General features: G+C 29.2%; 1 protein-coding gene across 2 annotated transcripts; it reads left to right on the top strand.

Moving 5' to 3' along the window:
• The first annotated feature begins 6,112 nt into the window (after positions 1–6,112).
• LOC111886089 (lactoylglutathione lyase) lies at positions 6,113–8,561 on the top strand. 2 transcript variants are annotated; one of them, XM_023882325.3, is made up of 9 exons: positions 6,113–6,266; positions 6,474–6,611; positions 6,941–7,002; positions 7,145–7,205; positions 7,299–7,378; positions 7,460–7,530; positions 7,622–7,711; positions 7,796–7,907; positions 8,404–8,561. In XM_023882325.3, the coding sequence occupies exons 2-8, from the start codon at positions 6,510–6,512 to the stop codon at positions 7,903–7,905; spliced, it is 576 nt and encodes a 191-aa protein (XP_023738093.1). In that variant the 5' UTR covers positions 6,113–6,266; positions 6,474–6,509; the 3' UTR covers positions 7,906–7,907; positions 8,404–8,561. The 2 variants fall into 2 exon arrangements, with proteins under 2 accessions (XP_023738093.1, XP_023738092.1); XM_023882324.2 differs by having other exon boundaries at positions 6,188–6,389.
• Positions 8,562–12,030: the final 3,469 nt, after the last annotated feature.

Below are 12,030 nucleotides of genomic sequence, written 5' to 3'. Positions count from 1 at the left end.
TGAACTCCGTTTTCGTCTGTCTTTTTATCGTTGGACTACTATTTACGAGATCTTCGACTCTCGTTTAGATTGTTTCGGTTAAGAATCACTCGATCTCATATTCGAGTATTCGGGCTGCATACCGCTAAGTTGAAACTTCGGAAAATCATAACTTCCTCATACGAAGTCAGATTTGGACGTTTTTTTATGCACGCTCTCGATTTAACAAACCCTACGAATTTCGTTTAGATCACTAAGGCTAGATATCGCTATATATTAAATTCATATTTTACGTCATTCGGCGTCGTTCCAGTTCTGTCGCGAAACTTCGACAGGTCATAACTTCTTCGTTATAACTCGGATTTCGGCATTCCTTATATCTCCGGAATCCTTGTTTCGAGCACTAAAACTTTATGTAAAGATATCGGGCTTATCTCACACTTTAATTTTGACGCTTATTTTTATCCTTTATTAATTATATCTTTATAATTAAGTAATAAGCACACAAATACACATAATTCACATAATACTCAAATATTTCATCATTAATACTTCAAAAAGAGTTACAAGGGTTAACATAGACTATTACATCATCGAAAATGCCTAGCCTGGAAACACGGGCGTTACATGTATGGTATGCAGTATTTTGAGGGAAACTCACTAAGCTTTGTGCTTACGGTTTATGTTTAAAATTTTTTTTTCAGGTACATCTGGTTTCAAAATGAAGAGCCTAACTTGAGCACACTACATCCCTTGGAGATTTATTCCACATTGATTGCTTATGATTTTACTATGATGATTTGAGAATATTTTTTATTCTGATCATCTTTTGGGATAATGAATGAATGATTTTGACTTATTTAAAATTAACTTTTTACTCGGTAATTTTGGGACATTACAGGAAGAGGGAGAATGACTAAAACGTCATTTTTCAAGCATAAATAGATTCAATTTCAGTCAAGGAAAATTTCTAGACTTTTAAAACGAATTAAAACAGAAACCCTACACATACAAACCCTAACATAATCAAAGTACAAAGTCTAAGAGCAATAGATTTGAGTTGGCCAGGATCTGATACCACTGATGGGTTTCGAGCCTCATTAAAACAAACAAAATGGCAGCAGAAACAACAAACAATTTGATCTAACACTCGGAGCATATGGATCTAAACTCAACTAATCTATGCAACTTGTTAGAACTCAATTAAACAAATAACATACCTTTGAAATCTTTGTAGGTTTCTTCTTTTGACGAGCCAGTTGATTGGACTAGAGAACCCAATAAAGAGTTCCTCTCTTGTAATCGCACCCAAGAAGAAAAAACAAGCAGGTCTAAAAAGTACCACTAAGAACCAACACAAAACCAATCCAAAACGATGAATCTGATCATCACCACATCGTGATATATGAGGTGCCACGACGTGGTATCAAGACTTCCATTTTTCCAAGGATTTTCCAAGGTTTTCGAACTTTGGTAGTAGAAATATATTTTTCTTATATGTCAAAACCGGATTTGGAGCCATCTATGTATAGGGAGTTGATTTGAAACCATAGAGATAATTACCAAATGTAATAATAATTATCTATGATATTCAAATCATTCTGGAATATTTCATATTCTTCTATTTACTATTAATCAATTTACAAAACAAGTCCCTCAAATAAATATCTTTTCAATTCTGCTTTATTTTGTTCTTGCATGTAACAAAAAGGACACTGTTATTTATAGTAATATTACCAAGCTTGTTACGACTATGGGTACTATTCTCCATAAGTGAGGTGACCAACATTATATTGTTGTACTACTACATATTAGTCATCTAGTGCGATATAGAGGACGACCACAAACTATTATAGACAAGTCTGGTGAAACATGGATAGACCTGCAACTAGTAGCCATTTATAAGCCATGCACGGGAAGGTTTACACCATATACGTGTTAATCAACCATACATGGATAAGTCTTCAACCTGTAGATGTTAAACATGCCATACACGGGCAAGTCTTTGACCTATAGGTGATAAATGAACCAAACATGGGTAGGCTTATGACGTGTAGATGTTAATGAACTATACATTCATGAGGCTACTCTATTTTATTGACATTTATTGCTAAGGAATCCCTAAAGTGGTATTTGTCTACTAAGGGATCCTTTAGGATAGATCCTACAAGATCATCATCTTAGGATCAGGGAGTGAGAATAAAAAGAATGAGTAATCGGGTTATTTTTTGATGCGATATATAATAAATAAATTATATTATTATGGGTTGAAAACCCTATGTGATCATTAGCTCTCAAGCCTAACCCACTCAGTTTCTTTGTATCACATATAATTATACGAAGGTTCAGGGATATTGATGTTTGAATTAGCCATGAGATTTAAGGAGTTTTAGTCCATTAAATAAATTGATGTGAGGTTCGTAATGACTAGTGTATGATTCTATTTTTTTTACCGGTTATGACATCCAAGCTTTCAAATATTAATGAAAAAAAAACTTTTCTTTAAAAATTTTATTGTATTGATATCATTTCACATTAATAATGTTTTGAGAAATATTCCTCACTAATAAACGAATATTTTATTTTTAAATAAGCATAAAGAAAAAGGTATTTTTTAGACCATGAAATGCGGATGTCACAGTTAGTATCTGAACATTAGTTTAAGAGAACTAGGAATTATGAGGATTTCTAAATTTAAACTTATAGAATAAGTGATGATAGTGAGATACATGTCTAGTATATTTTAGGTTGTATACCTAAATTGGCACAAGCACTATCTTACTTTAGGATAAATGTTTGATTTGTTGTTATGTGCTAGATGATTTATAGCATGCCTTAGGTTACCTACCTAGATTGTTATTACTTGATATGATCTAAGGTCTATTGTCGACCTTGGTTTGGAAATTTTATGTGTTCAGGATTCTAAACATATAATTACTTTATTAGAACTGACATATAACCTTTCAAGGTGATTACCAAAATACCACTCAAGAAAGATAACATAATACTTATAAAGAGGTGATGTCTTCATGGCTATCACGTAACCTTCCTATGCAATCTTATGTTTCTAAGGTTCATTTTATCATCTTAGCTTAAAGATCTCTTGTGGTAGGAAAGATCTTATGTCACTAAACATATTGAATTAAACAAATAACACTCCAAACTACACTATAAATGAAACCTAGAAATCGTCACCACATATTTACTTACTATATCATTATTTCACATATTTACTTATAGTCTTATAATGTGGTTTCTGTATTCAACGATTTGACCGTCAGAGTATATTCCAAGGCCACCATCTTGTAATATAGTCTAATGATATTTTTTTGTGTGATATATACCATTGTAGTCCGACAAGAAACCACAAAGCTCCCTTGTGGAACCGAGTATCATCATAGATCATGTAAGTAAATGAGAGTTAATTCTAGAAAGTTGGATGTTACTTTATGAAATACATACAATGTCATGAAGGTTAATGAAAAGAAATGTATGATTTATTACTTAAACATAAAATAAATGTCATTATAGTTGAAGTAGGAAATTGATTTAAAATAAAGTTCTTTTAATGATAGAAATAGAATAGTGGTGAAACTCATGGTTGTCAAAATCGCGATCCTAGTCGTAGAATCGTACAATCATACAATCCTAACTAGGTAAATCTATCCCGATCTTACTACGATCGTTTTTCGGTAAGCGTGGTAGAATGGTAGGATCGGATCATAAGATCGTAAAACTGATCGTAAGGTCGTAGGATCGTGGCTATCTTTTAAAACAAAATTATAATATTTTTTCATGGACTAACTAAGTAGAATACAATCTTTGAATTGTTTATCACTAAATGATATATTTTATATGTATTTTTTATGTTTTAAACAATTTATTGTTAACTGAATGGTTACGGATGAATGAAAATGTTTTTTATGTACTAAAATGCTTTTGGTTGGATCTTACGATCCGATTTGATCTTATGATCATGATCTTGAAAAGCGAAAAACAATCATATGTAAGATCTCGATTTGACAACATTGGTAAAACCTCAAAAGCTAATGTATAATTGTTTTTATGGTTTTGATCATTTTTGAAAAGAAAAACTACTTGAAGTGTTTTGAAGTTCCCAACAAGCCTAAGAAAAACAACCTTCGTCGCCATTTTCACGATTTAACATTTTTTCTCTTATTTTCTAATTTGTTAACTTCAAATTTTCATGAAAAATAGGAATCTTTGCAAATCTTTCATTGATAATGATTCTTGTAATCCGCATGGATGACAACAACCCATTCAGTGATCATGACATATGTGAGGCTAAGGGTCTCTCTTATGTATTATTCTCCATGGTAGTAAGCATTCACCGTTACTCAAATGACTAAAATGCCATTGAAAGAAAACTATATAATATTGGTCATAATTCATCATGTATATTTTAGAGATGTTCTTCGTTTTCAACCCGCCACAGATCAAACATAAAAATTGATCGAAATAAATTAATGTTCAGTTTATAGTAATGTACTTTGGTGCAAATGAAAAAAAATGGCAATTTATTTTGGTGAAAAGGTTAAAATAATGTTCATTTTTATTAACGTTTTAGAACATATACAAAAAATAAAAATGGAGATTTACGTAACTTCTTCCAAAACTGTATTAGATGAAAGTGATTTATCTTTACGAAAGCTTGAAGAACTTCATGCACAACTGCAAGAACTTAAGATTCAAGGAGAATGTATTACTACTTGTTTTTAAACCTTAAAGTTAACTAGAATCACAAAGACATATTACTAATTACTTTTTACTACTTCTAATATCCAGAGTGAGAGTAAGAGTATTAAACAAGTTTTGGACCACATGAACACTTTAAATTCACTGTGTGGCGTGCTTGTGATGGATTGTCGTGGGGTGTGCCATGTGCGAGAGGTGCATTCGCATGTGGATTCCGATTTTAGGGGGCCTCCGAATTATGGAATAAATATATAGTTATGGTGTTACTATTCCCGTAAAATGTAACTTCATATATTGTTTTGAGTAGACTTTGGATTATGTGAAAGTTATTGCTTCTGATTTGTGCAATGTTTTTTGAGAAAAATATTAATAGAAGAATTAAAAAAAACATTTTGATGAGAGTGACGTTGGGTAATCAAATCGAGTAAACGAGCTTTCACCTACAAAGTTATTCATGATCAATATTTTTTGTATATAGTTGATCAAACTATTGGTTCATTAAAGCAAATGTTTGAACAATGCAAATAATATGAAGATATTTTGGTTTTTTATTTGCAACAAAAAAGTTGAATTCACTAAATACCAATGAGTTAAAAGGTAAGTTGCAAAAAATCTTGACAATAGGTTATAAAATGGTCATATCATAGACATCAATGTTGATGGTTTATTCAACGAACTGTTATAAAAACATTTACCTATTGAAAATAGTACAACTAACAAGATACTAAATTTCTTAAAAATGATAAAAACTTATCCAATTTATTGTCTAACATATACTATTGTTGACTATTGCTATTACAGTTACATCAGCGAAAAGAAACTTTTCAAAACTAAAGTTTTTAAAATCTTATTTGCGATCAACCATGTCTCAGGAGAGATTAAACGTTTTGACTTTGATTTCAATTAAGAACAAGTTTTTTGAGAATATTGATTCTCAAAAGTGTAGTTGACGAATTTGCTTCTAATTATTAGAAAATGATTGATGTTTAGAAAATAGTAATGCATTGTCTTTATATATATATATATATATATATATATATATATATATATATATATATATATATATATATATATTAAGGGGTGTTTGTTTTATCTTTTAAAACATGTTTTAGTTTTTAGGAAAAGATAAAAAGACAAAAGATTTTTGGTAATATAGTTTGTTAGTTGTTATTAAAGAACAAATGGAGATAATATAGTTTGTTAGTTGTTATTCTAACTATTAATGTTTTGTAAAATTTCATTTGCACTAAATTAAGGTTTGTAACTTTGTTTTGTGCTATTTATCTGCAGATGAATTGGTGATTGGTCTTTCTCGTGAGCTTTCACAATAGTAGATTCAGGTACTTACATAAAAATGTTTTTCATGATACAATTTTGATTGACCCGATATCTCTACCAAATGACGGTCCAACCGGTTAATCCGACCGATTCGACCCGGATTTAAAACATTGTTTCCAAAAAACGATGCAAACCTTGTTTTTATGTATTCTTCAATCGCCGCAATCATTAGCGTCGTAAATACTCTTCGCATTTTGGTTGCGTTTTCGTCTCTGGATTCCTAATTTCCCACAGTAAGCTTTCTTCCCCCTCTTATGGCGTCCACCAGTTTCTTATCTCGTTCACTCCGTTTCGCTGCTACAAAACCCTTTTATCCATCTTCAATCCCCTCTATTTTAACTACTCCCCCAAAACAGGTTCTAAGGTTTTAAATCGCTAATTTCATCTAATTTTACTTTAATGGTGATTTCATTCTTCGTTTCTTCTGTTCATCGTTGCAGGTATCCTTTAATCGTTGTCGTTTGATATCATCGTCAATGGCTTCGGACTCGACTCAGAATGAATTGCCGTCAAATAATCCAGGGCTCCAAAGTACACCTCCTGATAAAGAAACTAATGGCTACTTCATGCAACAAACGGTACTCAATCAAATTGTTTTCTCTTGCGGATATTGAAACTTGACCTAGGGGATGAATTATGGTATGAAACCATGAAAAATATTCGTTTTCGAACTTTTATCAGCGATTATAGCGATTATCATCATGATTCGTGTTCATATAGTTTATTATGTGTTGATGATCCGTTTACTTGCTATATACAAGCCTTGGCAATCAAATGTGTTTTGAATTGATTCAAAAACCGATTTCAAGTGATTTACTGGAACTATATGAGCTCTAACATTTCGATTGACTAAAATACACCGTGTTTATGTCAACCAAATTCTCATCAAATATGCTTACTTCTCCAGATGTATCGAATTAAAGATCCAAAAGCCAGTCTTGATTTCTACTCAAGAGTCCTGGGAATGTCGTAAGTCTTCTTGTTTCATCTGCTCATTACTCTCTGTGCCCTAATTCAAATCCCCAATTCTGTATTTCCATATACAAAAATCTGAGAATCATTAATCACATTACATTATCTTGGTGTTCATTGCCTCATTTCCTAATTGCAGATTACTCAAGAGACTGGATTTTCCAGATATGAAATTTAGCTTGTACTTTATGGGCTATGAGGTAAGACACACTAAACCCTACTAAATACTAATATCTTTTTATTTTTTTTACCAAAGCTTATAAATTATAATCATTTCATCATAATCTCCTAAGGATACATCATCTGCTCCAGAAGATCCAGTTGAGAGAACTGCATGGACATTTGGTCAAAAGGCCACCATTGAGCTCACACAGTATGCAATACCTTAATTCTTGTTCTTATTTTTCTTCATTCACATTTCTTAATCTAATCATTTTTTGTAAATCATTTATAGCAATTGGGGCACTGAAAAAGATCCTAACTTTAAAGCATATCATAATGGGAACTCAGAACCTCGAGGATTTGGTATAACATGAATTTCATTTTTTTTTTTTATTTTTGTTTTTTAATTTTTATTTTGTGGTTTGTGATCTTTTCATGCAATTTAAATGTTCAGGACATATTGGTATAACAGTTGATGATACATACAAAGCATGTGAGAGATTTGCACGTCTAAATGTTGAATTTGTCAAAAAGCCTGATGATGGTAAAAAAAAGTTTTAATTTTTTTTAGTTTTGTTAAAAAAAAAAATGTAATTTTGTAGCAGCATAATTAGTAATTTTGTTGTAGGGAAAATGAAAGGAATTGCGTTTATTAAAGATCCCGATGGTTATTGGATTGAGATATTTGACACAAAAACCATTGGAAATGTAGCCAAGGCTACTGCTTCAAAAGACTAGAGGTAATTCATGACTTTAAAATTTTATTTTTTAGAGTAAATTACATTTTTGGTCCCTGAGTATAGCTGATTTTTGCAATTTTGGTCCCAAAAAGTTTTTTCTAGTGATTTTGATTCTATTCGAGGTTTTTTATAATGTTTTTGTTTCTTATTTAAAGCATCCTAATGATTTTGGTCTTGTTCCAAGTAAAATGACTATATTACCCTTTGTCTTATTTTTGTACAACTTTTTATATTTATATTTTTATTCTAAAAACCAATTGGGCCACCCCAAATATAATAGTTGTAATTAAACATTAAAGTTGATAACTAATAATTATAAACAAAATCAGAAAAATGTAACTTATTCATTTTACTTTGAAGATGGACCAAAACATTACAAAATTGCAAAAAATAATTTTGGGATCAAAATTGTAAAAGCAGCTAAAATTAGTGACTGAAAATGTTGTAACATAAAAAAGTTGGTTACAAAAAATGAAAAAGTCCGGTTTTTTTGCAGGAAGTTTTTATGGAAAGCTTGGAATAATAGTCTTTTAACACTTTGTGATCTCAAAATGTTGTAATAAAATGTGTAATTTGATGCCGAATATATTTTGAGAGGAAACATGGTGAATGTACAAGTATTGGTACATGAGGTACAAGTGTTATTGGTTTGAATTTTGTGGGGTTCGTTAAATAAACAAATTATACCATTCATACCAGCTAACCTTTTTATTAAAAGGGTCGGGTATGGAATATGGATCACCACCGATCCGTTCCGTTTATAACCCGTCACATATAAATTTTAGAATTTATATATTTATATTTTATTTTTTCTAAAATTTATTTTTAATTCCAATCGAAAGTCTAAATATAAATGGCCAAAAATTAAATTGTTTTTACATAGGATTCAAAGACTCGATTTTTAGACTTTCAGCCTTTGAATGATGATGTCATTTTATTTATATTTCATCAAACAATCACCAATTTCATTTATAATACCATAAATTCATTTATCGGACAAAAATGTTTGCAATTGTTATTTTTTATCAATGCAATCGACAGTCAAAAACCAATCAGAAGTTACTACAATAATAATTTTCATTTAATCAAAAGTCCTCGAGTACGTAATTTGTTTTCTAAATCAACATATGTTTTATTTCGTAAATATTATTTTTAAAACCTAAGTAAAATATGTTTGATTATTCGAAAGAATACGAGTTACAGGGCGGGTTTTGATATATGTGAATTCGATGTATAAAGATATGAATTTGATTATTCAAAACCTTATGGGTTACAGAACGGGTTTGAATCAGATTTTGAAATTTGTTAAAAGGGTTTGAATGAAGGTCGATTCGTTTCAAATCTGTCCTATTGTCAGATCTATTCAAAATGGTATTGTTGATTAAAAAAACATTATTGGTGAACATACATAAACAATTTTGCAATATGAATCAGTATTTTTTTTGGAGATTAAAAATTAGTGCATATCGCATTGAAAAGTGCATTTTATAATGAAAATTTTCTAAATGTTTGACCATCTTGAAGAATCATTGAAAATTTAGGTTTTTTTTAGCAACGTATTATAAAAAAAATATGATTATATTAGTCTTTCTTTTTATTAAAAAAAAACATTGAAAAGGATCACATATTTGCTAATAGTAAGATCTAAGAGATAAAATTATGGTTCTAAAAGACAATTAAATACTTGACATGACGTGAGACATGGTATAACTATCTCGAAAAACGTAAAAGACACGTTTGTTAATTGTGACACCAAATAACGTATCAAGGCGTGGAGTTTTTTTTTTTTTTTTTTTTTTTTTTTTTTTTTTTTTTTTTTTTTTTTATCAGGTATGAAACAATTGAGCTTTTGTTTACATTTTCATATTAAATGTTGATACACTTCTAAAACTTGATATATTTGATATAATTCTATAATTATATAATTTATTATTTTTTAATGTATATAAAATTATCAATGATTCGTTAAGACTTATCATGACTTGAGATTTGACCTTGCCTCCACATTACGTTTTATACGATTTAGAACTTTGGATAACAATACAACAAAATTGATTGCATACAAATTCATGGTTAATTAAATCCATATTAAATTACTCTCATTGAAATGTGGTGAAATGCCTGGATTATATAATTTGGGGGTGTTTTTGGTTGATTTGATAGATATGGTTGATTCTGATCATATAATCTAATCGGGTATACACCATTTTATTTAAATGCTTGGTTTATTTTGTTAAATAATACATGCTGTTGATTTATGATGTTTGATAGTCAATTAAAACGTATTGATGGAATTTATTCATAAGATAATTTTAAAAAATGTTTTTATATTTTGTGTTTATTAACAGTTAAGCTATATTTTTACTTTTTAAAGCAAAATATCATCTATACATTTGAGATTATTTTGATAAACAAGTCACCAATTGGTGAAAGCAAAATACAATGACTTTTTTCAAAATAACGATCAAAAATTAAGGGTTTTCTTTTTCTAATCTGAAATTGACCATTTATATAGTAATATTTTAATATTAATTTATTATCTTATTAGTTTTTTAGTGTAAACTACAATCTTATTGTATTATTTGCTTGTGACATATTATATTATCAAACTCTAATTGTTTATGCTAAGAAAGGGTTTTTGATCCAATCGATCCACCTCCATGGACCATCCGTTCCCTTTGAGGAGGTTTGTCGCCGAACACCAAAAATATAATATATTTGTATAATTTAGTAAATAAGTTTTTAATTCATAAATAACAACTATCATATGGATATGAATAAATTATATAAAAATCAAAATATTCTATGATAAAAGCATTTAAAAATGTTGTTATATAAAAAATAGGTGGATACTCGTATGTTACGTAGATATAAATTATGTAGTTATATTATTGATAAGTTATATGTTTTAAAATAATGTTATTAACTATAAAATAATAGCTCGTATGGTTAATCCTCAGAAGCCATACAAGAAAAGAGATAGCTATTATAATTTTGAAAGTTAAAGAGGTGTAGTAGTTATAGTGACAAAAAGTTGAATACAAATATACTGGAACAAACTTGATCTCAATGATATTTATACTACGGTTACAATTTAATGATTATAATTATTATTATAGTTAACTAATTTAAAAGCGAAAACTTTGGTCATTTTTAAAGTTAAAAGGTGTTTTTTCTTTCAAATACTTCAATTATTTTGCAATTTTCAATTAATAATTAAGTACCATAAAATCAAAACATGGTTGAAACTTGAAATGATCAAATTAAGTCTTTAGTTGAAAGTTAAATAATCTTATAACGTGTAATGACAAAACTAATTGATAGCTGGAAATTTAAAATTGGTTGCTAACAGTTGAAAACTGTAACCTTTATTTATGTAAAAATATTCGTAAAAAATAGTTATTAGCCTTTAAATACTTTAAATATGTTAAATTATATAAAATCCAAATGCTAAAACTTCCAAAAAAACTGTTATTACCCCTTTGACTCCAAATGCTAGAACTTCCAAAAAACTGTTAGAAATAACTTTTGAATTAGAAGATTTATGTTACATAAAAGCTAAAAGATGTTATTATCAAGGAAATTTATTTCTTGAAGTTTTTTTTTTTTTAATTCAAAGTTAAAAATTCCAAAAAGTTGGTATGCTTTAAGATAGATGTTTATATAAAACAACTTAAAGTCCGAAAACAATTAATTTCATGAAAATATGTTGCCTTTAAATACGGTCGTTTTTTTACAACCGATAAAAAAAATGATACAAGGATGCAGGCAAATGGGCCTGCCAAGGATCTTTTCAAAGCATCGTGTAATTTTTGGACCACTTAAATGTTCTTATAAAGACACTTGATCCAATTTATAAAAAATATAAGATACTTTTATTCATTTAGATAGAATAATACTTTTATTTATGTAGACCGTAATAAAAATGGATAACATCAAATCAAGAACATTTTTTCTTACGAAAACATTGGAGAATAAATTTGAACCATATATTTTTTTAAATTAAAATCAACAAATAATATTAATTTAATTAAAAAATAAGTAAAAAAATTAAAACTCTCACTAACCAACACCGCTCACCACCACCACCTGTCACTGTCATCCACCTCCACCACTCATCATC

This window comes from Lactuca sativa, chromosome 1 (assembly GCF_002870075.4).
Source record: "Lactuca sativa cultivar Salinas chromosome 1, Lsat_Salinas_v11, whole genome shotgun sequence".
NCBI lineage: Eukaryota > Viridiplantae > Streptophyta > Magnoliopsida > Asterales > Asteraceae > Lactuca > Lactuca sativa.
Note: the sequence above shows the minus strand (reverse complement) of the source record. Positions and strands in the feature narration are given on the sequence as shown.

Excerpts from the sequence above, each read along its gene's own strand:
- LOC111886089 (XM_023882324.2), top strand. The coding sequence starts at position 6,288 with ATGGCGTCCACCAGTTTCTTATCTCGTTCACTCCGTTTCGCTGCTACA. Across the intron at positions 6,612-6,940 it reads GCTACTTCATGCAACAAACG|ATGTATCGAATTAAAGATCC; the intron begins GTACTCAATCAA and ends TTACTTCTCCAG. Across the intron at positions 7,003-7,144 it reads TCAAGAGTCCTGGGAATGTC|ATTACTCAAGAGACTGGATT; the intron begins GTAAGTCTTCTT and ends TCCTAATTGCAG.